This window comes from Heterodontus francisci, chromosome 30 (assembly GCF_036365525.1).
Source record: "Heterodontus francisci isolate sHetFra1 chromosome 30, sHetFra1.hap1, whole genome shotgun sequence".
In the NCBI taxonomy this organism is placed as follows: Eukaryota; Metazoa; Chordata; class Chondrichthyes; order Heterodontiformes; family Heterodontidae; genus Heterodontus; species Heterodontus francisci.
The window spans coordinates 14,555,209-14,582,622 of NC_090400.1; the positions used below are offsets into that span (position 1 = coordinate 14,555,209).

A 27,414-nucleotide genomic window follows, 5' to 3' on the forward strand; every position below is an offset into this window, starting at 1 on the left:
CTTCGGAGTGGCATCAGGCTTTCTGGCAGGCCTGCCAATGCACCAAGTATTTCTGTGCGTGTGACCATCAGCCTTCTTCTGTACGCTACCCCAATGAAGGGCTCACCTGAGTCCGCTGCAACAGAACTCCTGTGCAACTCTTGTGGAACAGTGTGTGTGAAGCTAGTGGTTCATTTGTAAGGACATGGCATTTACTGACCTTCACTGCTCACATGAGGTCATTGAACTTTTTGTGGTGCTGTATCCAGGCCCTTGGATCTAGACTGCTGACAATCACAGCGATGCCTATCTGTTCCCACTGCCTTCACAGTGTCTGGCTGGAGACCCTCCTGACCCCAAGGGAAGAGGACCTCTCTCCTCCTGTCCATCTCTTGCACTCAGGCCTCCACTGCTATGGAAAATCGTGGGACACGCTTTCTGATCTGTTGCGCGATTTCCACTCCTCTTTCTACTCATAAACTCTTCATCAGTCACATCCAGCACCTGCTGCAGCCAGAATGCTTCTCCCCTTTAAGAACTGCAGGCTAATTTTAAGTGGAGTTAAGTTGGGCCCATTTCTGAGGTGTGCAGCCACTCAGCTGCGTGCTGAGCACTTGGCTGTAAACCACCATTATTGAAATGAGCAAACAGCACAAGGTTGGTGTGCTGTGATTTGTGTCACTATGAAGAGGCAGTGGTTAATCGCACATCAAAATCCTCACATCCAATTACTGTTCTTATCCACTCGTTCCCCCACACTGTTCTCAATGCACACTCACACTGTTCCCATTCCTCCCAGTTAATATTAACAGGTTTAGTTATAGAATTATGGAATGTTACTGTACACATTGAGGCCATTCAGTCCATCGTACCTATACAGGCTCTTTGAAAGAACTGTTAAGTTGAATCCCATAACCCAGCTTTTTCCCCATAACTCTGCAAATTAGTCCTCCTTCAGATAAATGTCCAATTGCCTTTTGAAAGTTCCTATGGAATCCGACTCCATGACTCTTTCCGGTAGTCCATTCCAGATCTTAACAAGCCTCAGTGTGAAAACTTCCTCCTCATTTCCCCAGAGAGAACAGTATGGGAGCAGGAAGAGAAGCCATGGCAGGTGATTCTCTGGCTACGATGAGATAGATTAGAATGGAAGCAGGTGAGCACAGACCCACCCAGCTGGACGATGGTGGAGTGGTATTGGAGGAGGATGGTGTGGTCAACCGTGTCAAAGACTGAAAACATGGTGGAGATGAATGAGCAGGATAGTTTACATTTGTCACAGTCACACAGGGGGTCATTTGTGTCTTTGATAAGAGCTGTTTCAGTTCTCCGGTCATATCGAAGGAAGGTTGAAAGATTGTGGTCAGAGCGTCTTTGATCTCCACCCCTGCTTCCCTCAACGACTGATGGTGCATCCCATCTGCACTGGGTAACTTGTTAACTTTGAGTAATGTCAACCTACTTTGCACCTCCTTTCTGTTTTTATCCTATCCGGTATCTGTATAACCCTCTCCTCTGATGTGACATTAAGTTTAACTAACGTTATCCTTTGTATATGTTCATAAAAGATTTTTAAGTTACTTTTTATGTTACCCGCATATTTTTTCCCACATTGTTGCCTTGACTCAGTTGGTTGCACTCTCACCTCTGAGTCAGACGGCTGTGGCTTCAAGTCTTACTCCAGCGTGTGAGCGCAATAATCTTGGCTGACACCCAGTGCAGTACTGAGGGAGTGCTGCACTGTCAGAGCTGCCATATTTTAGATGAAAGAACCCTGCCTGCCCACTCAGGCGGATGTAAAATATCTCATGGCACTATTCTGAAGAGTTATCCCCAGTGTCCTGGACAATATTTATCTCTCAATCAACATCACAGAAATAGATTATCTGGTCATTATAACATTGCTGTTTGTGGGAGCTTGCTGTGTACAAATCGGCTGCCGCATTTCCTACATTGCAACAGTGAGTTCACTTCAAAAGTACTTAATTGGCTGTAAAACACTTCGGGACGCCCTGAAGTCTTGAAAGGTGCTATCTAAATGCAAGTCTTTCTTCTTTTTTTAAACATACTCTCTTTGCCCTTCTCATATCCTTTTCAAATTTCTCCCCCACCTCCACCCCACCCCCGCACTTTGTGTGTTTTCCTGGGTTTCTGACTTAATCTGTATCTGACATTTGTCATCAACCTGCTTTTTCTGTTTTATTTTATCCTCTACCTCAGTTATCATCAGGGAACTCTAGCTTTGGACACCCTACCTTCCCTCCTTATGGGAATATGCCTGACTTGTACCCAAAGTATCTCCACCTTAAAGACCTATGTTAAAATATTGAATGGTGGAGCAGGCTCAAAGGGCCAAATGACCGACTGCTGTTCCTATTTCTTACCTTCTTGTGTTCCTATCAGGGTAGGACAGCTCAAAGCAGAATTAAAGCAGAGGTTGCTTTGGTAACTGTGCCATAACTTTGAATATAAACTTTTATAGCTGTTCCAAGTCTTCTGGAATTATTTAGACTCTCATGGAGGCAGTCGAAGATGATATATCTGGTGATGGAACTTTCAACCATCAGTCATGGTTTCAACTGGTTAAACTCTAACAGTGCTCCTGTGCACACTGAGCTCTGCCAATATGCAGCTGAACTCTTGACTTAGATAAGTGGGACGGTTCCCTCTGGGGAGAGAGTGTGCTCTCCATATTGGTTAACTGGAAACCTGACAGGCAACTTTCTCAGTAGCTTGAATCAGAGACTCATAAATGTAGTGATGGGTTTCCAGAGCTTCCTGACCAAAACCAATGACTGGGATTTGGGAGTGTAGTGCCCATATTGATAACACTGATCATTAAATGATACAAAGCAATACGTGAAACTCCAAAAAGCTGTTGAGGCTGTGGGGGGTCAATTGAAAACTTCAAAACTGAGATTGATAAACTATTGGTTGGCAAGGGTATTAAGGGTTGTGGGTCGATGGAGTTAATATACAGATCAGACATAATGCGCTAGATTTACTGAGGTGGTTTAGAGCAGGAAAGGTGAGATGGGGGCGGCTGGAGAATAGAGTCAGACACAACTGCCTGGAAATTCATCATCGTGACACCGCTTCTGGGTCTAGTTAATGGTGGGAAAGCTCCAAGATGGCTAAGCTTCCCTGACATGATGGGACTGCCAGTTTAATTGCTGAACAGATAATTCTAATATAGTTGTGATTCACTGAGAGGTTTGGATTTAAGTTGGTTTCGGGTGGCCTTCACATGCCTTTGGATCCCCAGCTGTTGAAAGGTGGTGGCACCAAGGTGAAGCCTCAGTGCAAGAAGAGGTCCTCCTGCCTGACCAAGCCAGTCTGGACAGAGATTGCAGAGGAGGTTAGTAGCCACAGGTTTACCCATTGTAACTGGGTCCACTGCAGGAAGAGGGTCAATGATCTCCCACGCTCACCCAAGGTATATTGCACAGTTCCAAATAGCTTGCTGCAATCTGCTTGCTCAAAAGTGTAGAGACGCTCGGTTGACGCAGCCATTCCAATGATAGGATATTCATAGTGTAATGAAAGCAGATGACGGACTACATAAGTGAGACCAGTCTCCCTCATTTCTGTGTTCGCCAATTGAGACTCATGTCAGATAGAGTCAGTCGGAGAGCAGCGATATCCCCATGTCCAAGAAAATCGGAAACCGGCATTACGGCGTTAGGTTCCATCTTGGACGAATCCACGCCGATTCTCCTGCCCCCCTCCACCAGAAAACCTGCCTTCCAATGGAGCATAAAATCCAGCCCTATGTTCATTATAAATACTGTGACTGTAATTCAATTTAAATTCAGAACAAGAGTATATTGAAAACAAAAGTTATACTTGATCCGATTAAAGAATACGGAGAGAAGAAATAGTCAATAAATAGGATAACATAAGAGTAAGTGAAGTAAAAGGAGACAAACAATATACAATAGAAGAAGACAGAAGAAAAAGCAACCCTGAAAAAGAACAAATAGAGGGAAGAGAAATCAAGGTGGGGGTGGTGAAAGGTGGTCTATGGAATGGGACCGCTCTCTTTCATTATTTAGTTCTTCACTCAGTCTAAACATGGAAAAGGACTACTCTGAACACATAAGTTATCCTTGACTCCATTAAAGAAAGAAGGACCTTAAAAAGTAAGAAATAAAATGTCAAATGAGTAAAGAAAAATTGGAGCAAAAGAACAGATGGAAGGAAAGTTAGACACAAGTAAAAGTACTTAAATGGAGAAAGACAGGTGAAAAAAGCAACTCAATAACAGAAGGAAAGAGAAACTGAGAGGGTTAAAAATGATCGACGAAATTGGGCCCCTCACCTTCAGCCATTTCCATTCACTCCCTGTTATTTCAATACTTGTACTTTACCTTTGCAAACGACAGGTGAGGGTTGTTCAAGTCTACCTGAAGAATGTTCCCAATAAAAGGCAAACCCCAGGGTCCGGGAGGGTAGTTCTGACAGTTCTTCCGTCTCTTCATGAAATCAAAGACCAGAGCAAAGACTGTGCAGAACACGGCCAGCACAGTGAATCTGTCAAATGCCATAAACAGGAACTCGGGGAAAGCTGAGAACTCCATGTTTCCCAGAGAGACAAATATCTATTCAGCAGACAACAAACAGAGATCAAATTTCTCCCAATCTGTCAACTGAGTGTGAGCAAGTGTTGCTGCAGAGCTTTACGGGGCCTGGCCATCCACGTCATTTGTATGTACCCTATCAATGAAAGACCTACGAATGACCAATCACTGCTTTGCTGAAGTTAAAGAGATCTTCCTAAATCCGTTCTCCTTTCAAATTAATAAGGTTTTCACATTAACACATAGACTGCCAGACATTTGCTGAAATTTTGTGTTGGTGGAATTTATCACTTCAACTCCTACGTTCAGAGGGGCCAATTTTGAACATGCCTAAATTGACGAGGGATTCTGTTTGTGACATTCACAGACCATCACTTAACTGATTCTAATGATGTTCCTTGGCTTGTTTCTATAACAGAGGCACAAACCCCTTTATTTTGAATGGATTCATGTTTTAGTTAAAAAGTGCACAGCAGAGTGTGGTACAATTGTTAAGTATTTGACTATATATTTCAAGTAGTGATTGCGATGTGAATTATTATGATCCAAGCTTTTTCCAGATCCTTTACTAACGCCCAACACAAAAGTCCACTCTCAAAGGCGAGAATCCTCCCTCTCTATGATTGAAAGACTCGTCAGTGCAAGGTAAACTGGGATAGTGTGCCCCCAGTGAAGGGAAAGCTAAGTAAAATTAGAAAATATTCAAATCATGGGTCAGCAGGTGCCCTGATTCTTCATCTTCTCTTGTAAAGTTGTTCCCAAGTTATTCTGTTAAGCTACTTTCCAGTTTCACTCTCAGGGCTTTAAGTAAAGTACATATCAAATAATTTGTCCCAGCAATCTGACATTTTATAGTTAGAAATTAGATTGGATGAATTGAATGTGACACGGTTTTCACTTCATAATCAAATCTGTGTGGGCACCCTGGAAAAGCAAGACTGGATTTTGAAGTTCGAGCTGCTTGTTGTCGTGATGTAAAATGGCTGGTCAGGAGCTCTGCTGAATTCCACCCATTTTGAACACCAGAGTAGTTTCTGGTAGGCAGATCCTGTACATGGATTTTCAGGAGCCTGTTATGCCAATTGTAAATGATTTCCTTTCTTCTCCTCAGCACCATTACTGGAACCAATATAAATCCCACTATGAGACGTATTTGACAAATGAGGAGTTCATTTGAAGGGATTCCAAGTAGGGTTAGTTTACACAAGATGTTCTGCGCTCACCCACCAGGACACACAACCTCCACATCTGCAGAAGGAGGTGAAATACCTTGCTTTGGGATGTGATTAGTGCCAAAGGAAGCTGAGGGCTTCCTTCATTATCATGAAATTCATGTCCTTATTGAGCCTGGCACACTGGTGAATGCCCGACTATGCAGAAAGCTGGATGCTTCCTTGGCAGTAATCCAATCACTGTGGGCTTTGATTTCCTGGCAGGCAAGTCTTCATGTTGGGAGTCTACACTTATTACAGTTATAACAAAAGCTTGGCTAACAAGGTAGATTTTAAGAAACATCTTTGAAGACAGAGAGGTAAATGGGAGAAGAGGTTTAGGGAGGGAATTCTGTTATGTTTACGCTGGGTGCTGGATATAGTACGTATATCTGATTTATCTCACAGCAATGCAGATATCACACTTGTATTAAATCACCAACTGGTTTATTTGCAGCACTTTAAAATAGAATAGTTTTAGATGATCTGAGTACAATGTATTCGCAGAGCAGTGTGTTTTCTGGAGAAGATCTTAGCTGTGTCTTTTAGTTTCACTTTTTAACTCTTAAGATCCACCTATAGGCTTAAGCAATCAAATGCAGTGAACACAGATAAGTGGACAGAATAATACAATCAAACATAGATGAATCAAAGACCACAAATTCCAGAGATTAAGGCCTTGGCAGCTGCAGGGAAAGCAAACAATGGTGCAGTGAATAAAATCGGGGGTTGTTCAAGAGATCAGAATTGGAGAAGTGCAGATATCTCGGAGGGTTGTAGGGCTGAAGGATGTTAGAGAGATAGGGAGGAGTGAGGCCATGGAGGGTTTGAAAACAAGGATGAGAATTTTAAAATTGGGATCTTGCTTAACCATGAGGCACTGTAATTTAGCGAATACAGGCATGATCTCCTCCATAGTAAAGGGAAATTGAAGCCTCTGCAAATTGACCTAATTCTACATGGTGCAAGTTCGGATACAGTCAGCAGAGTTTTGGATGAGCTTAAGTTTATGCAAGGTGGAAGATTGGAAGCCAGTCAGGACTGTGTCGGAATAGACAAGTCTGGAGGTAACAACAACATGGATCAGGGTTTCAGTGCTGGTGAGTGGAGGAATGGGTGGAGTTGGGCAATGTTATGTAGGTGGAAATAGGTGGTCTCAGCAATGCCATGTATATGTGATTGAAAGCTCATCTCGGGGTCAAATATAACATCAAGGTTGCAAATAGACTGGTTCAGCCTTAAACAATTGTTAGGGCGAGGGATGGAGTCACCAACTAAGGAAAGGAGTTTGTGGCAGGGACTGAAGACTACAGCTGATCCCAATGATCCACTGCACTTTGAGAAAACCTGCAGAATGGAGAAATTAGGCAGTCTTGTCGTGTTGCTGTGGCTTTTCAATACCAAAGGAGAAAAAACCATTAGCCCTGGTGAATGAGTCATCAGTCACCTGATTCATACATTCATGAAAAGAAAATCAATCAAAACTGCTGCTGTCCTTTGAGCTTGCCTGAATGGATCCCGAGGAATAAAGGTAGATTGCCTTGAATACATAGAATTTTACAGCAAAGGAAAAGGTCATTTGAGCCCAACTGGTCTTTGTCTGTAAAGCACTTTGGGATCTCTTGAGGATGTGAAAGATGTTATATAAATGCAAGTCTATCACTCTTCCTTTCTTCTATTCCATTCTCCCTCATGCACTTCTCTTGTTGCCCTGAAGTGCTGCCTCGATGATAGAGCTTGGCAGTGAACAAAGAACAAAGAACAAAGATAATTACAGCACAGGAACAGGCCCTTCGGCCCTCCAAGCCTGCGCCGATCCAGATCCTCTCTCTAAACATGTCGCCTATTTTCTAAGGTTCTGTATCTCTTTTCTTCCTGCCCATTCATGTATCTGTCTAGATACATCTTAAAAGACTCCATCGTGCCCGCATCTACCACCTCCGCTGGCAATGCGTTCCAGGCACCCACCACCCTCTGCGTAAAGAACTTTCCACGCATATCCCCCCTAAACTTTTCCCCTTTCACTTTGAACTCGTGTCCTCTAGTAATTGAAACCCCCACTCTGGGAAAAAGCCTCTTGCTATCCACCCTGTCTATACCTCTCATGATTTTGTACACCTCAATCAGGTCCCCCCTCAACCTCCGTCTTTCTAATGAAAATAATCCTAATCTGCTCAACCTCTCTTCATAGCTAGCGCCCTCCATACCAGGCAACATCCTGGTGAACCTCCTCTGCACCCTCTCCAAAGCATCCACATCCTTTTGATAATGTGGCGACCAGAACTGTACGCAGTATTCCAAATGTGGCCGAACCAAAGTCCTATACAACTGTAACATGACCTGCCAACTCTTGTACTCAATGCCCCGTCCGATGAAGGAAAGCATGCCGTATGCCTTCTTGACCACTCTATTTACCTGCGTTGCCACCTTCAGGGAACAGTGGACCTGAACACCCAAATCTCTCTGGACATCAATTTTCCCCAGGACTTTTCCATTTACTGTATAGTTCACTCTTGAATTGGATCTTCCAAAATGCATCACCTCGCATTTGCCCTGATTGAACTCCATCTGCCATTTCTCTGCCCAACTCTCCAATCTATCTATATTCTGCTGTATTCTCTGACAGTCCCCTTCACTATCTGCTACTCCACCAATCTTAGTGTCGTCTGCAAATTTGCTAATCAGTCCACCTATACTTTCCTCCAAATCATTAATGTATATCACAAACAACAGTGGTCCCAGCACGGATCCCTGTGGAACACCACTGGTCACACGTCTCCATTTTGAGAAACTCCCTTCTACTGCTACTCTCTGTCTCCTGTTGCCCAGCCAGTTCTTTATCCATCTAGCTAGTACACCTTGGACCCCAAGCGCCTTCACTTTCTCCATCAGCCTGCCATGGGGAACCTTATCAAACGCCTTACTGAAGTCCATGTATATGACATCGACAGCCCTTCCCTCATCAATCAACTTTGTCACTTCCTCAAAGAATTCTATTAAGTTGGTAAGACATGACCTTCCCTGCACAAAACCATGTTGCCTATCACTGATGAGCCCATTTTCTTCCAAATGGGAATAGATCCTATCCCTCAGTATCTTCTCCAGCAGCTTCCCTACCACTGACGTCAGGCTCACCGGTCTATAATTACCTGGATTATCCCTGCTACCCTTCTTCAACAAGGGGACAACATTAGCAATTCTCCAGTCCTCCGGGACCTCACCCGTGTTTAAGGATGCTGCAAAGATATCTGTTAAGGCAGAGGGTAACATCTCTACCTCCCAAATGAAGCAGTGACAGTTCTCTGTCACTGCCAGCTAGCTGCATGTGGGTCTATGGTTGGTGAAATAAAGGTATTGGGATGCTGCCAGTTTGTTTCTGGTACCCTGATATCCCATCCATTCCTTTGGGGCCAATGAGGTGGGAGCACTGACATCAGTCCTCTGAGCTTGGAAGTGTGTGAAGAAATGAGCAGTGTAGCTCAATGGGATTTTTCTGACATGCAAACACCTAGCACATGGAAAATGAATGGGATTAACACACTACACAAGCACTGTGAATGGACAGAAGTCACAGGCTCCATAACGATGAGGTGTTTAGGACAGATAATCTTTCTCCACATGAACAGCCTGCTCTGATAGTACTCTTCTGCTTACTCTGAAGAAAGATTTGCATTTGTATAGCGCCTTTCACTGCCCCGGGCCGACCCGAAGTACTTCACAGCCAATGGAGTACTTTTGAACTGTGGTACCTGTTGTAATATAGGAAAGATAGCAGCCAATTTGTGCACAGCAAGCTCCCACAAACAGCAATGTGATGATGACCAGATGATCTGTATTAGTGATGTTAGTTGAGGGATAAACATTGGTCAGGACAGATTTATGCCCAACTTACTGGTGGCTTGTGAGGCCAATTCCAGAGGGTAGTTTAGTAACACAGGCCAGACCGGGTAAGGACACCAGGTGTACTTCTCTAAAGGACATTAGTCAACCAGTTGGGTTTTTACAACATTCCAACAGCTTCCTGGTCACTTTTACCAGTATCAGCATTTTATTTCCACATTTGTTGAACTGAAATGAAACTACAACGGTGGAATGTAAACTCACGGCCTCTGGATCACCAGTCCAGTAAGATAACAACTATGCTCCCGGTACCCAAAACGCTGATGGGCCGGTTTTTATTGGTGCCACTGGGCAGAATCTGGGCCCCTAAACTGGGGCTGATCCAGCTGGCACCCTCTTCAGAAGGGCCTAATGCCAGGTGGCCAGAGAGCTGCCTGATTCAGACTCCCTCTTACTGCCGTGAATGGTCCCATCTTGGACCATTTGGGTTCTTCTCGGGATTGTCTGATATCGTCAGTCAATCTGGGAATATTCTCTTGTCCCAAATTAAACAATTTATTTGGCAGCAGTTACAATGATCCAACACAATCTATTCTTTTCCTAATGCTATTGCTACTAAAACTGCAAGGAAATTCCCCCCAACTGTGTGTGCACCTCCACCTGGAGAGAAATTCACTGTTGAATGTCCTGCAATTCTCTGATGCCCAGTAGGTGGCAGGTTAACCTTGCTGTGCACTAAAGGATGTTGCTGTTTGCTGGTATTTCTCAGGTTACTGCAAAGAGTGAGTAACATTTATGGCACAGATTCAAGAAACTTAGCTGAGGTTCAGGATACCAGCAAGGGATCTCCTGAGGTGAATCAGGGATTAGCAATTAGGTGACACCAGGCTTGGGTTTTAGAAGGAAACTTTGGGAAAAGGGGAAGACAGTGAAACATGGGGTGTGAGATTTATGGGGAGGTGAGGAGGCTATGGAGGAGCAGCTAGTGAGGGGGAAAGCTGGCAAGGCCGGAGTCATGGGGGTGGTGCTGAATTTAATGTGTTTGCAGGCTGCAGTTTGGGACTTGTGGGGTAGGGGGAGGGTCGGTGATCACAGAGGGGCGGAGAGAGAGACCCCGATTGGCAGAAGGAAGGTCGAAGACTGCCTTGAGGATCTGCAGGGAGCACTCCTGCTCCTCCTGGCCAATGAGGAATATTATAAAAACCTTTACACCTGGAGCCAACAGCTCCCGTCTTCATTTCACTGTCCGGTTTCTGAACCCTGGGGAACTCAGTTGGCAGCTGTTAAGTTTAACTCAGGTTCCCAATTGCACTGCAGGAGACTGATTTAAATATATCAATTAAGTGTCCCACCTCTCCAAGATGGGACAATCACATGCCACCCAACCCAGCGCCTTAAAAATGGCAGCAGGTCTCAATGCGAGAGTTGTATTTTGTGTTTTGTGTTTTAAAGGGTTTAACTCGCTATGACCTCCTGTTATTGGTGTTGAGGAGTGTAGTGTTGTAGTGTTTTGAAATTGTAATTACATTGTGCACTCTGAGCACTTGGGGGTTCTGTAGAACACACTTGCAAGCAAAGGGAAACTGAAAGTAAAGCAGAATCAAGAGGACTCTATTATGTTCAACAGCTTGCTGCTTCTATCTCAGTCTCTGTCTCATACGAACATACGAATTAGGAGCAGGAGTAGGCCAGTCAGCCCTGGAGCCTGCTCTGCCATTCAGTAAGTTCATGGCTGAACTGATTACTCCACATTCCCACCTACCCCCCAGTAACCTTTCACCCCCCTACTTATCAAGAATCTATCTACCTCTGCCTTCAAAGTATTCAATTTCTCTGCTTCCACCATCTTTCCAGGAAGAGAATTCCAAAGACTCACGACCCTCTGAGAGAAAAAATTACTCCTCATCTCTGTCTCAAATGGGCGACCCCTTAATTTTAAACAGTGACCCCAAGTTCCAGATTCTTCCACAAGGGGAAACATCCTTTCCACATCCACCCTCAGCCCAACCATTCCAGATATTAGTCTGATGAACCTTCTCTGAACTGCTTCCAATGCATTTACATCCTTCCTTAAATAAGGAGACCAATACTGTACACAGTCTTCCAGACGTGGTCTCACTCATGCCCTCGATAGCTGAAGCACAACCTCCCTGCTTTTATATTCAATTCCCCTTGCAATAAACGATAACCCTCTATTAGCTTTCCTAATTACTTGCTGTACCTGCATACTAACCTTTTGCGATTCATGCACAAGACAACCCATATCCTTCTGCATCTCAAAGCACTGCAATCTCTCATCATCTTAATAATATTCTTTTTTATTCTTCCTGCTAAAATGGACAATTTCATGTTTTCCCACATTATACTCCATTTGCCAGATCTTTGCCCACTCACTTAACCTATCTATATCCCTTTGGAGCTTGCTTATGTCCTCTTCACAACTTAATTTCCTACCTATCTTGGTGTCATCGGCAAATTTAGCAACCATACCTTCAGTCCCTTCATCTAAGTCATTTCAATAAATTGTAAAATGTTGAGGCCCCAGCACCAATCCTTGTGACACACCACTCGTTACATCTTGCCAACCAGAAAATGACCCATTTATGCCTACTCTCTGTTTCCTGTTAGCTAGCCAATCTTCTATCCATGCCAATATGTTACCCCCTGCACCATGAGCTTTTATTTTTTGCAATAACCTTTGATGTGGCACCTTATCAAATGCCTTCTGGAAATCTAAGTACAATACATCCACCAGTTCACCTTCATCCACAGCACATGTAACTCCCTCAAAGAACTCCAATAAATTGGTTAAACATGATTTCCCTTTCACAAAACCATGTTGACTCTGCCTGATTATCTTGAATTTTTCTAAGTGCCCTGCTAACAAGTCTCTAATAATAGCTTCTAACATTTTCCCGAAGACAGATGTTAAGCTAACTGGCCTGCAGATTCCTGCTTTCTGTCTCACTTCCTTTTCAAATAAAGGAATTATATTCACTATTTTCCAATCTAATGGGACCTTCCCCAAATCTAGGGAATTTTGAAAAATTTAAACCAATGCACCAACTATCTCACTAGCCACTTCTTTTAACACCCTAGGATGAAGTCCATCAGGATCCAGGAACTTGTCAGCCCGCAGCTCCAACAATTTGTTCAGTACCACTTCCCTGGTCATTGTAATTTTTTTGAGTTCCTCCCTCCCTTCCATTTCCTGATTTACAACTATTTCTGGGATGTTACTTGTATCCTCTATAGTGAAGACCGATGCAAAATACCTGTTCAGTTCATCTGCCGTCTCCTTATTATCCATTATTAATTCCCCAGACTCACTTTCTAGGACCAAAGCTCAATTTGTTAACTCTGCTTTATAAAATATCTTTCGAAATCCTTACTATCTATCTTTATATTGCTAGCTAGTTTTCTCTCATACTCTAATTTTTCCTTCCTTATCAATCTTTTGGTCATTCTTTGCTGTTTTTTATATATTCTGTCCAGTCTCCTGACCTGCTACCCATCTTTTTGTAAGTATCTGCTTTTTCTTTAAGTTTGAAACTTTCTTTAACTTTTTTAGTTAGCCACGGATGGAATTATTCTCTCTTGTTGGAATGTATCTGTTTTGTGTATTCTGAAATATCTCCTTAAATGTCTGCCACTACATCTCTATTGACCTATCCCTTAACCTTATTTACGTGTTTACTTTAGCTAGTTCTGCTTTCATGCCCACATAATTGCCCTTATTTAAATTTAACATACTAGTCTTGGACCCACTCTTCTCTCCCTCAAATGTAAAATTGAAACATTGATTATCCCCGTACCTTTCTGACAAGCTGCCATTATTTCTTTCTTTATACCCCATCTTACTGTGTGATTAATGTTAGGTTGCCTGTACACCACTCCCACAAGTGACTTCTTGCCTTTATGATTTCTCATTTCTACTGAAACATATATCATATACTATTTCATATATATATATACATATATAGATACCATATATCTTATATTAAACTCGACTAAACCTCATTCAATTCTGAGAACATTACAAGGAGGGGCTTTAATATCAAGGCTACGGGATCCTGGAAAAGAACAAGGTATAGTCGGAAACTGCAATAATCCTTGATTTCAACACAGAGGGAGAAATATTGGATAAGACCCGAAAAAGGGCCCCGGGATTGCAATGCATGATTAATCCCAGTCGATTTGTTCTGATGCAGGCAACATGCGACCTTCATGCTGCCTAATCATTTAAATGATTGCGGTGTGTAGTCCAGCACTAATTTAAGTTAATTTACAGCAAGCCTGCGGCTTTTAAAGAGGAGGTGCATCTTGGCTGAAGCAGGTGCTGCAATTCATTGCACACGTGACTTTGACCTGCCACAAGAATGGCAGAGAGTGTGCTCCAAGGTTCTCTGACACAGCACTGGAGACCTTGGCACAGGAGGTGGACAGGAAGAGGGAGGTCCTCTACCCACAGGGGTCCAGGAAGTTCTCCAGACACAGATAGCCATGCAGCTCAATGCCAGCAGTGTAGCTCTGAAGACCTGGATGCATTGCCGAAAGAAGCTCAATGATCTCATCTGAGTGGTCAAGGTCAGTGAATGCAACAAATGCCATATCCTAGCAACTGTACCAGAGGTTTTAGGCATTGCTTAATTTACCACACCCCCATCACTCACCTACCAACAATCTCCAATCATTACTCATACCTCACACTCATAGCTTCACCTCACCCTCACACATTTCGCACTGCTGCAAGCCTCACATCCACATCTCACAGCTTGCACACACTACCATCTATTCACCATGACAGTCACATCATCCAAACAGATTGCACCACTCTCACAGATTCACTTCCCTCTCTCTTGCAAGACAAGCTGGTGCACAACCACAGGCAGCAGCACCTAATTGGCAGGGGACAGGCATATTTGTATGTCCTCACCTCGATGGAGGAGACTGTGACATCTGGCACGGCGAGCGCTAGATGTGCGTACATACATCATGGCCACAATTCTGTTGACAAAATGGCAGCCATAGCATTGGAAAACTGAGCAAATACAGAGTTAAATTTCATGGCCCATGAGTTCTATTACACCAACATGATTTGGTTTTGCAGTTTTAACTCCCACATCATATAGCTCAAAAATCCCGATTAGAATTATATCACAGACATGCCAAGCTATCAAACTAGCAAAATTTGACCAACAGTTCCTTGCATTTATATTGTGCATTTAAAGTAGAAAAATCCTAAGATGCTTCAGAGAGGCGGAGTCAAATATAAATGGATGGTTAGCAAAAGGAGGAGATATTAGGAGTGTTGACCAATAAACCTGGTCAGTATCTGCTTTGGGTGCAGTTGCTGGCCAGGAGAATATTGGAACAGTCAAGTCAGGCAAATGAAACAAATATAATGTCATGCATGTTGGAGCACTGACACAGAATATACTCTGAATTTAAATTTTCTTTTTATTCATTCTCGGGTTGCAGGTAAGGCCAGTGTTTATTGCCCATCCCCAGTTGCCCTTGACGGTGGTGATGAGCTGCCTTGTTGAACTGCTGCAATGCATATGGTGAAGGTGTTCCCACAGAGCTGGGAGCTTCAGGCTTTTGATGCAGTGATACAGGAACAGTGATATAGTTCTAAGTCAGGACAGTGTGACTTGGAGTGGAACTTGGAGGTGGTGACATTCCTATTTGCCTGCTGCCCTTGTCCTTCTAGGTGGTAGAGGGAGTGGGTTTGGAAGGTCCTGAAGGAAGCTTGCTGAGTTGCTGCAGTGGATCTTATAGATGTTACGCACTGCTGCCTCTGTAAATATTTACTGTGTTACATGGGATGCCAATCAAGCAGGCTGCTTTGTCCTGGATGGTATCGAGCTTCTTGAGTGTTGTTGGAACTGAACTCATCTAGTCAAGTGGAGAGTATTCCATCACACTCCTGACTTGTGCCCTGGAGGTGACAGAAAGACTTTGGGGAGTCAGGAAGTGAGTTGCTCATCGCAGAATACTCAGCCTCAGATCTGCTTTTGTAGCCACAGTATTTATATGGCTGGTCCAGATAAGTTTCTGTTCAATGGTAACCCACCCCACCACCCCCTCCCCCCCCACCCCTCACGGCCCACTCTCAGATGTTGGAGGGAGATTCAGTAATAGAATGCCATTGAATGTCAAGGGAGGTGATCAGACCCTCTCTTGTTGGAGATGGTCATTTCCTGGCACTGGTGTGGCACGAATGTTACTTGCGACTTATCAGCCAAAGCCTGGGTGTTGTTCATGGGTGTTGCTGCATGTGGGCACAAACTGCGTCAGTATCTGAGGAGTTTTCTGGGCAATTTACCACATTGTCGGGTAGATGCCAGCATTGCATCTGTACTGGAACAGCTTGGCTAGTCTGGAGCACAAGTCTGCAGCAGTGCAGCCAAGATGTTGCTGGGACCCGTAGCCTTTGTTGTATCCAGTGCACTCAGCTGTTTCTTGATATCACATGGAGCTTTTGCACAGGTGGGGACCTCAGAATGAGGCTGAGGTGGATCATGCACTCTGCATTTCTGGATGAGAATGGCTGCAAACGCTCCAAGCTTTTCTTTTACACTGATGTGTTGGGCTCCATCATCATTGAGGATGGGTAAGTTCATGGAGTCTTTTCATCCCATGAGTTATGAGTCCACCACCATTCAAGACTGGATGTAGCAGGACTGCCAAGCTTTGATCTGATCCATTGGTTTTGAGATCGGGTAGCTCTGTCTATAGCATGCTGCTTCTGCTGTTTAGTATGCACGTAGTCGAGTGTTGTAGTTTCACCAGGTTCACCCCTTATTTTTAGGTATGCCTGTTGCTGTTCCTGGCATGCTCTGCTGAACTCTGAACTAGAGTTGGTCCCCTGTGTTTTATTCCAGAAAGCCAGTTGTTGAAGGTTAGAACTGGAGCCAATCTTTACATCTTTTTATATTTATTTACACGTTGTTACACAAGACAAGCAAACACCTCTTAAATCAACAACCACACTTTTAGGCTGTGTCTATTTATACCTCTTTTGGACCAACCTGAAGGTTGTCAATCAAGAGGAACTTAGTGCCCCTTCAGAAAGCGGCATCACTAAAACACGAACAGCAAAAAAACTTTAATGGAAATTTAGCTAACTCAGATTGAAGTGGTGTTACCAAGCTTGATGTTGCACTCCAAACCTCCCGGTGCCCACAGCTTGAAGTGTACCAGTGGACACCACATGCACCCAGTCCAGGGACACCTGGGTGCAGATATAGCTGCGGAAGCGAGGCTGGTAGTCGGGCCAAATTACCCCCGAACCACCAACTGCCTGGACCTGTTGATGGCCATTTGACCGGGTGTTTCTACTTATAGGGGATAAAATGAATTTCAGGCTCAGAGACCTTTGTGGAGTCACACAGTCAGCAGTGCACCGCTGCATCAGGGAGGTCAGCGATGCCCTATACCGGAGGGAAGGTGACTATGTCTGTTTCACTACAGACCCTGAGAGCCAGGCCTAGAGGGCCAACGGTTTCGGCTCCATCGCAGGATTGACACAGGTGCAACAGGGTCATAGATTGCACCCATGTGGTCATCAAGGCTCCAGCTGGGTGACCAGCTGAATGCATAAACGGTAAGGGCTTCCACTCAATCAACGTACAGCTGGTATGTGAACATTGTAACAGCTTCATGCAAATCTGTGCCCGCTTTCCAGGCAGCTGCTGTGACGCCTTCATCCTGCGCAAGTCCCTGGTGCAATTGCTGATCACTGAATGGCTCAGATGGAGGGGTGGCTTCTAGAAGACAGGGACTACCCCTTGCCGACATGGCTCCTGACACCAGTGAGAGACCCCCCCATTGCTGCAGAGGAGGGATACAACACCAGCCACGGAGCTACAAGAGCCACCATTGAGCAGGCGATCGGCATGCTGAAAATGCGCTTCCACTGCCTGAATAGATCAGGTGGTGCCCTGCAGTACGAGCCGGATAGAGTAGCTCGTTTCATTGCTGTTTGCTGTGCTCTGCACAACTACTCACTCAATAGGGGGGAGGCCTTGCAGGATGAGGAGAGACATCAGCAGGACTCCTCCTCGGATGATGAGGATGCTGATGACTTACAGCAGGAAAGGCACATGGGAGGACAGAGAGCATCCAGGCAGCGCATGCAGGGTGAGTAGCGAGCTAGGGATGCACGGCAGCACCTCATTGATGAAATATTCTCCATGCCATAGGAACCACCATGAGCTCTACAATTCACACAGCACCCTCGTTCATCTGTCCTGCAGCATCCACATCTGCAACATCTTTGTCTCCACCATTACTGGCAGCAGCAGACTGAGCCATTGTCCATGTTACTGCAACTGTGGAGATGCACATGAGTAATACTGGCATGGCAGTGATGTTATTCCATACATTGGCAGTTCTGTAATGGGAGGAGACATGATCAGTACATGCTGGCAAACGTCATTCACAAAAACAACACACATGTTAGTGAAGAAGATTTTGATTTCAGCCTTTCCACATTGTTGTGTCACCTGTGAAGACCCATTTGTGTCACAGTGTTTTTTGGAAACGTTTGCAGGTGCTCCTTCACAGTTCCACTTCTGCACTAGCAGCCTGACTGGAGGAAAGCTGCTGATATCATTGCCCTTTGGTTGTGGATGACTTTGGCGGTTGTCCTCTATGCGCATGAGACCTGGAGGGCCCGGGCTGGCTGGGAATCCTGCGTCAATGCAGAACTCTCCTTACACATCATGGCTGCTGGAGCTTGACTCAGCAGCGGAGGGGTCAGCATCCACATTGGAATCACCTCGCGGGACCCCAGATATGACGCGCAGTCTCGTCTCATCCAGCTCAAGGCTCATTTGAACCTCTGCTCTCCCGGGAAGGACCAGGGACAAGGACAGTCTCCATGCCCCTGGTCCCTATCTCGCCTTGCCACTAATTTGAAGATCTAATGGCTCGGCAAGGGAATGCAAGTCAGTGTTTATTAATGGAATCTGGCTCACCAGGAGGGTCACCGCCATCTCCATGTATGCCGCCATGCGCTCAGTTGCCTGGGACATGGCAGCCGTCAGGCCTGGATGGAAACTCCCATCATCCGCTCAAGGCTGCACTTGGCCTGTGGCATCTCCACCAGATGTTGCCACGACTACTGCAGCAGCTCCAGCATGCCCTGTGCTGTCAACAACAGAGGGACATCAGTAGCCTGGGGCTCAGCATGGACCTGGCCACCCACAGCCCTCTGACTGCCTGGGGCCTCGGCTGTCTCAGCCTCAGGCAACTGCTCAGGTGCGTGTGCAGTGCTCTCACCAGTTTGTGACCCAGACTGTAGGGCTGACCGGATTACCACCAAGGTGACTGTATCTGCGCTGGTGGACGGTGCGGGAGTGTCATGGGACGCTGCTTCCTCGGAGCATTGTGGGCCCTCTTTGTCCAGAGAAACAAGGAGGCAGATATTAAGGATGGCAAGGCAACAACCCGAAACAGGGTGCTGGGCCCAAAGTGGGGGCAGGCTCAGTGTGGACTACTGAGTGAGCTACTTCAGTAGGAAAGAAGGTACCAGCCCTTCGCTTTGCAAGCTGGAACGTCAGAACTATGTGTCCTGGCCTGTCGGAAGACCTTACACAAATCAACGATTCTCGGAAGACCGCCATCATTAACAACGAGCTCAGTAGATTCAATGTGGACATTGCAGCACTTCAGGAGACTCGCCTCCCCACGAGTGGCTCTCTAGCAGAGCAAGACTACACCTTCTTCTGGCAGGGCAGGGATCCTGAAGAACCAAGACAGCATGGAGTGGGCTTCGCCATCAGAAACTCCTTGCTCAGCATGATAGAGCCTCCCTCAAATGGCTCGGAACGCATACTGTCCATCCGACTGCTCACCACCTCTGGTCCAGTACACCTACTCAGCATCTATGCTCCAACACTCTGCTCCGCACCTGAAGCTAAAGACCAGTTCTATGAACAACTCCATAACATCATTAGCAGCATCCCCAACACCGAACACCTATTCCTGCTGGGGGACTTTAATGCCAGGGTTGGGGCCGACCATGACTCATGGCCCTCCTGCCTTGGGCGCTATGGCGTTGGAAGGATGAATGAGAACGGGCAGAGACTGCTTGAGTTGTGTACCTATCATAACCTCTGCATCACCAACTCGTTCTTTCACACTAAACCCTGTCACCAGGTTTCATGGAGGCACCCAAGATCACGTCGTTGGCACCAGCTAGACCTCATTGTCACAAGGCGAGCCGCCTTAAACAGTGTTCAAATCACACGCAGCTTCCACAGTGCGGACTGCGACACCGACCACTCCCTGGTGTGCAGCAAGGTTAGACTCAGACCAAAGAAGTTGCATCATTCCAAGCAGAAGGGCCACCCGCGCATCAACACGAGCAGAATTTCTCACCCACAGCTGTTACAAAAATTTCTAAATTCACTTGTAACAGCCCTTCAAAACACTCCCACAGGGGATGCTGAGACCAAGTGGGCCCACATCAGAGACGCCATCTATGAGTCAGCTTTGACCACCTACGGCAAAAGTGCGAAGAGAAATGCAGACTGGTTTCAATCTCATAATGAAGAGCTGGAACCTGTCATAGCCGCTAAGCGCATTGCACTTTTGAACTACAAGAAAGCCCCCAGCGATTTAACATCCGCAGCACTTAAAGCAGCCAGAAGTACTGCACAAAGAACAGCTAGGCGTTGCGCAAACGACTACTGGCAACACCTATGCAGTCATATTCAGCTGGCCTCAGACACCGGAAACATCAGAGGAATGTATGATGGCATGAAGAGAGCTCTTGGGCCAACCATCAAGAAGATCACCCCCCTCAAATCTAAATCGGGGGACATAATCACTGACCAACGCAAACAGATGGACCGCTGGGTTGAGCACTACCTAGAACTGTACTCCAGGGAGAATGCTGTCACTGAGACTGCCCTCAATGCAGCCCAGCCTCTACCAGTCATGGATGAGCTGGACATACAGCCAACCAAATCGGAACTCAGTGATGCCATTGATTCCCTAGCCAGCGGAAAAGCCCCTGGGAAGGACAGCATTACCCCTGAAATAATCAAGAGTGCCAAGCCTGCTATACTCTCAGCACTACATGAACTGCTATGCCTGTGCTGGGACGAGGGAGCAGTACCCCAGGACATGCGCGATGCCAACATCATCACCCTCTATAAAAACAAAGGTGACCGCGGTGACTGCAACAACTACCGTGGAATCTCCCTGCTCAGCATAGTGGGGAAAGTCTTTGCTCGAGTCGCTCTGAACAGGCTCCAGAAGCTGGCCGAGCGCGTCTACCCTGAGGCACAGTGTGGCTTTCGTGCAGAGAGATCGACTATTGACATGCTGTTCTCCCTTCGTCAGATACAGGAGAAATGCCGTGAACAACAGATGCCCCTCTACATTGCTTTCATTGATCTCACCAAAGCCTTTGACCTCGTCAGCAGACGTGGTCTCTTCAGACTACTAGAAAAGATCGGATGTCCACCAAAGCTACTAAGTATCATCACCTCATTCCATGACAATATGAAAGGCACAATTCAACATGGTGGCTCCTCATCAGAGCCCTTTCCTATCCTGAGTGGTGTGAAACAGGGCTGTGTTCTCGCACCCACACTTTTTGGGATTTTCTTCTCCCTGCTGCTTTCACATGCGTTCAAATCCTCTGAAGAAGGAATTTTCCTCCACACAAGATCAGGGGGCAGGTTGTTCAACCTTGCCCGTCTAAGAGCGAAGTCCAAAGTACGGAAAGTCCTCATCAGAGAACTCCTCTTTGCTGACGATGCTGCTTTAACATCTCACACTGAAGAATGCCTGCAGAGTCTCATCGACAGGTTTGCGTCTGCCTGCAATGAATTTGGCCTAACCATCAGCCTCAAGAAAACGAACATCATGGGGCAGGATGTCAGAAATGCTCCATCCATCAATATTGGCGACCACGCTCTGGAAGTGGTTCAAGAGTTCACCTACCTAGGCTCAACTATCACCAGTAACCTGTCTCTAGATGCAGAAATCAACAAGCGCATGGGTAAGGCTTCCACTGCTATGTCCAGACTGGCCAAGAGAGTGTGGGAAAATGGCGCACTGACACGGAACACAAAAGTCCGAGTGTATCAGGCCTGTGTCCTCAGTACCTTGCTCTACGGCAGCGAGGCCTGGACAACGTATGCCAGCCAAGAGCGACGTCTCAATTCATTCCATCTTCGCTGCCTTCGGAGAATACTTGGCATCAGGTGGCAGGACTATATCTCCAACACAGAAGTCCTTGAAGCGGCCAACACCCCCAGCTTATACACACTACTGAGTCAGCGGCGCTTGAGATGGCTTGGCCATGTGAGCCGCATGGAAGATGGCAGGATCCCCAAAGACACATTGTACAGCGAGCTCGCCACTGGTATCAGACCCACCGGCCGTCCATGTCTCCGTTATAAAGACGTCTGCAAACGCGACATGAAATCGTGTGACATTGATCACAAGTCGTGGGAGTCAGTTGCCAGCATTCGCCAGAGCTGGCGGGCAGCCATAAAGACAGGGCTAAATTGTGGCGAGTCGAAGAGACTTAGTAGTTGGCAGGAAAAAAGACAGAGGCGCAAGGGGAGAGCCAACTGTGCAACAGCCCCAACAAACAAATTTCTCTGCAGCACCTGTGGAAGAGCCTGTCACTCCAGAATTGGCCTTTATAGCCACTCCAGGCGCTGCTTCACAAACCACTGACCACCTCCAGGCGCGTATCCATTGTCTCTCGAGATAAGGAGGCCCAAAAGAAAAAAAAGAAACTTCAGTAGGTGCCAAGTTGTGAGCTGCAGACAAGGGTGAGTTCTTTCATACTTTCATCCATTCATGTCATGTCATTCATTCCTGCCCAACCTCCCTGTCTTTGGCCTGGCAGTGGAACAGGTGTGTCACCTGTGTGGGGACACCCAGGTTCAGCGGGGCCTTGATGCAAAGTATCACTTACTTTTGTGGAGCGGAGGAGATTGTTCATCCTCTTCCAGCATTGGACCCTTTCACACCGGATGGTCCCACGGCTTCTGGCCTCCTCTGCCACCTCTAGCCAGGCTGCCTTGGTCAGGTGGGAGGGCCTTTTCTTACCATCGCTGGGGAAAAGGACCTCCCGTCTTGCTCGCACAGCTTGGAGGAGAGTGAGCAGCGAGGCATCGCTGAACCATGGGGCCACCTTAGAGTGCCCCTCTGCCATCTTCGGTTTTTTTGTCTGGTTGTTTAAATGCGAAGGCTATTCCACAGTGTAACTGCTCTAACTTCTGGCTGCAAGATTTTTTTTGCACACTTGACAACTAATGCAGGACTAGTGAGGAAATCTGTGCTGTTGACCTGGTTTTTCATCGACGACAGATAGACACAGATATAGATGTTCACGTACACTTTGTTTCTGGAGCAGTTCATCATAATTATTGATGTAATATTTCTGGTTTGCAATGCAGCGAGAATATAAACATATTTTCCTGGTTCATTAATTCAGTTTCATGATGCCAGACCTGTTGAGTTTCTCCAGCACTTTCTGCCAGGTTGCCAGCATCCACAGTCTTCTATACTGTGGTAAGTATTTATTTGGCATCTGTCAGGAAACAGGTGCCGGGGTGCTTTAAATAGGGCCCCAGCACCTGCCCCTCAGCTGATGTCCCGCCTGCTCCCACCACATAATTTGGGAGGGCGGTGCGTTGCCGTGAAGTTAATGAGCCGCCACGCTGAATATCGCGGCAGCTCCACGACGGCGGGTCCGTGTGGGCGCACCACCATCTTCAAAGAGCATCGCCGAAAATCAGCCCAACCTATTTTCAGCAAAACAGATCTCACTGAGAAATACCACACCCTGGAAGCATCATTCAAGTCATCGAAGTATTTGTTTAGTTTCCCTAGTTTTCTTTCTGCATCTGCTGCCTCTAAGGGCGGTTTCAGAAACACTTCTCTGAAACTATGGCTGGAATTTTATGCCACCCCAATGAGCGGGATGGTGGTGGGTGGGGGGGGGGATAAAATGGAGCATGAGGCTCCGGGGGCCCTTCTCAACCCACTCCTGCCTCCTCTGCCACTTTACACAGGGCTGGGGGGGTGGGGGGGGCCAAAAAAGGCCTGCCCGCCCCAGTCCAATTAAGGCCCCTAAGTGGCCACCTAAAGGCCTTCACCTGCCTCCATAGGGATTTTACCTGTGGCTGTGAATGAGAAGCCGCCTGACAAAACCAAGCAGCTCTCGAACTTCCCGGGGGGCCCTCATGATCTGGCACCGTGTGCCCAGTGGAGGGCCGCTCCCGCTACTCCAACCACCCCCAACACCCAACATGCCCCCTTTCCCCCCAATTGACCACCCTTGCCTTGCCAGGGCCAGACCAATTACCCCTTGGTGAGGCAACCAAAACTTACATTTGCTCCAGGCTCCCCGACATCTTTTCTTGACGTTGGGCTGTAGTCCCAGCAGTGGCCACCGCTCCCGGTGGCGCTGCTGGGACTAAGAGCCGCCAGCCCGCTGATTGGCTGGCAGCTCTATTAGGCAGCACTTCCTACTTCAAGCGGATGGAAGTCCCGCCTCACACCAATTGAAGCCTCGTGACCCACAAAATATGGATTGGATCCCCAGTCGAGGCAGAAGTGGGTTCGCCATCGACTTTTCAGTTAGCAGCCGGATCCCATCTGCCCATGGTATAACCCTGGCCCACATCACCATGCAGAAATGCAGCTTTTATGTTATTTGACCTACATCTCAAATGAATATGCAGCCAAAAGAGCTAAAAGTTTCAAGACTACTTTTCAGCTGTGGGAGAGTCCACTCTCACATCTGTATCACCAAGTCATTCTTCAAAACCCCTCACAACTAGCCTCGCTTTAGCCTTATAAGTCCCATTTGCAAGGACTATTTCAGGACAAATCCATCTGTGTGACAAAGCTGATTGCCTCTTATGTGGCACCTCAGAATAAACTCCAAACTCTCTCCAACTATCCAATTCCATTTGTTTTCCCTCTCTTATTAGTTTATCCTCAAGTTTATTGGCAGTCACCAAAACTTCACAATCATGAGAACGTCAGTTTCCAGTTCTCATAGAGTGATACAGCACTGAAACAGCCCTTCGGCCCACTGAATCCATGCTGAGCATCAGCCATCCATTTATACTAATCCTACATTAATCCCATACCACATCCCCACAATTCTCCTACCACCTACCTACACTAGGGGCAATTTACAATGGCCAATTTACCTATCAACCTGCAAGTTTTTGGCTGTGTGAGGAGACCAGAGCACCTGACGGACACCCACACGATCACAGGGAGAACTTGCAAACTCCACACAGGCTGTACCCAGGACTGAACCCAGGTTGCTGGAGCTGTGAGGCTGTGGTGTTAACCACTGCTCTGTTCTGAGACTGTTCTGTGACCTGATCCACTATCAGTAATTGCAATGCACTTTCTTACTCTCCACTCTTTCACCCCATTCTGCCAGTCCATGAACCTCACATCTTGGCCTTCATCCTGAACATTCAACCAATATTTAATCTTGCCAGTAGCTTTTCCTGCACATCCCACAATTGTTGCATCCCTCCCTTCCTTAGACCCCTCTGGAATATATGTCACCTGGATACCCACTCTGGGCAATTGACCTTTGGATGTGATAGCTCTGTCCTGTGTGTCATGATCTCTCACCTTATCACTATTCAGCCCTTGATCATCTGTATTCTGTTCCTCAGGACCCTCATCACAAAACAAGCGAGCAATTGAGGCACAAAATGCCTCATTTACCTTTCAGCTGCTCAGAGTCTGAGATTTTATAACTAATTCTAATTAATTATGAGGAATGAACTTTAACAGTTTGATGACCATGTTTGTTAAGTACCAAGTACCATCATTACTTATTACCTTAACAGAGTCTTTTCATTCTCCATGACCCTCTCTTTTATAATATACCAAATCTTCTGTATTAAATTCTGTCTCAGATGGTCTTATACAATGCATCAGAGCTCTCTGAATATTCTCTGTGACCTCAGCCCTGATGAAAGCTCTTTTCTCTGCAAGTAAAGCAGTAAAATGTGCAGAAGAAAATTGAACTAATTCTAGCGCAGGAGGACTATCGCACAACACAGAAGGTAACTTTGGGATTTTGCCCATAGACTAATTGATAGGGACTATACCCTCCAAGCATCTGGAATGAATTATTTGCATGAGCTGCCCATGCCAGGGCCATTGTCAACTTGCAGTTTGTTTGATCAGCTGAAATGTTGTGCAGAATATGAATGTAAACTAGCAAATAATATAAAAATGGACTGTAAAAGCTTTGATAGGTACGGAAAAAGGAAATGTTTTGCGAAGACAAATGTGGGTCCATTACAGGTCGAGTCAGGAAATTTATAATGGGGAATAGAGTAATTGTTACCATAGAAACAGCCACTGGGAGTGATCCTAATACGATACATTTGTTACAATTCAGTTTTGAACCGGCTGTTAGGAAGACAGTTTGTGCTAACAGAACACACACACTGACAGATACAGAGGACACAGTTGTGATGAGCACACCTGAAAAAGAGCACTCAACCATTTAAACTGAAGGAATAGGAATTTAGTTTGTTTAATTATTATCTCTCAAAATTCTAAAAAAAACATCAAGCCAAGACAGAGATGTCTGGTAATTGAAATTGAAGAAAGGGAAGTTAGACTGTGACAATATTTTATCCTTCAAAAACTCTAAAGTCAGATTGCTTCTGTTGATAGTGTTTGCAAGTCGTTAATTGTTAAAATTCGCTGGAGAAGGAAAGCAACATTCTGTGAGGACTTCGAGAAACATCCTGTGAAGACTTCAAGCAACATCCTGTGAGGACTTCAAGCAATATTGGATGGTAATTTGCAAGGACTCTAATTGTTTCTATTTTAAATGTTGTTTATATCTTCATAGTGTTCAGAATTTGATTCTTCTAATTAAAGAGTTAAGTTGCTGATCTAAAGACACCTGGTTTGGTTAGCCTCATTCAGGGGTTATTAGATGGTACAATTTGGTAGGGCCTTTCTTTAATTTGGAAAGTTTTAAATGATATGTTCGGTGATATGTGGAGCGACGGGATTGAATTATCTGTGCATCTCTCCCACCGCAATCAGAATTGGATATTTTGATTGGGGCTTTGACAGGAGCAGTCAGTCATAACATATTAATTGGGGGCTCACTCAAGATTTGAATCACATATTAATTGGGTTTCTGGATTTGAATCATATCTTAATTCGGTGGCTCACATCTGGGATCAGAATCAGACTAATCTGGAGGGCTCACATTTGGAATTAGAGTAAATTACTCGTCTCTGGGATAACATATTTAAATTGGGGTCTTGCGATTGGCATATTAATTGCTCTCGAGTCTGGGATCTTATCAATTGGAAACTTGATTGTTAGAATCTAAATCTGACACCAATTACAAAGAAATTAAAAGAACCAGGTCTGTTGTACATTAAAAGCAAAATACTGCGGATGCTGGAAATCTGAAATAAAAACAAGAAATGCTGGAAATACTCAGCAGGTCTGGCAGCATCTGTGGAGAGAGAAGCAGAGCTAACATTTCAGGTCGGTGACCATTCTTCAGAACTGGCAAATATTAGAAATGTAAAAGGCAGTCCGTTAACACCCTTTCTGTACTAATGCTTTGTCTTTCAACACACCATTAACATATCTTTGCTCCATGACCTTCTGGTCAGTTATTCTGTCACCTCGTCCTATCTACACGTTCTCCTTTGTTATCTCTTGCCCCACCCCCACTTTACTTGTTTATAACCTTTTACATTTGTAATATTTGCCAGTTCTGAAGAAGGGTCAGTGACCTGCAA

General features: G+C 45.7%; 1 protein-coding gene across 1 annotated transcript in view; it reads right to left on the reverse strand.

The window, feature by feature from the left end:
• LOC137346427 (uncharacterized) overlaps positions 1-27,414 on the reverse strand; it is a 67,970-nt gene that overhangs the window by 12,625 nt on the left and 27,931 nt on the right. The window contains exons 10-18 of the mRNA XM_068009880.1: positions 22,563-22,817; positions 22,320-22,404; positions 18,037-18,308; positions 17,247-17,446; positions 16,762-16,950; positions 16,630-16,678; positions 14,080-14,224; positions 5,458-5,699; positions 4,350-4,580 (exon numbers count right to left, since the gene is read on the reverse strand). Coding sequence (XP_067865981.1) covers positions 4,350-4,580; positions 5,458-5,699; positions 14,080-14,224; positions 16,630-16,678; positions 16,762-16,950; positions 17,247-17,446; positions 18,037-18,308; positions 22,320-22,404; positions 22,563-22,817 — 1,668 coding nt within the window. The remainder of the gene's footprint in view (positions 1-4,349; positions 4,581-5,457; positions 5,700-14,079; positions 14,225-16,629; positions 16,679-16,761; positions 16,951-17,246; positions 17,447-18,036; positions 18,309-22,319; positions 22,405-22,562; positions 22,818-27,414) is intronic.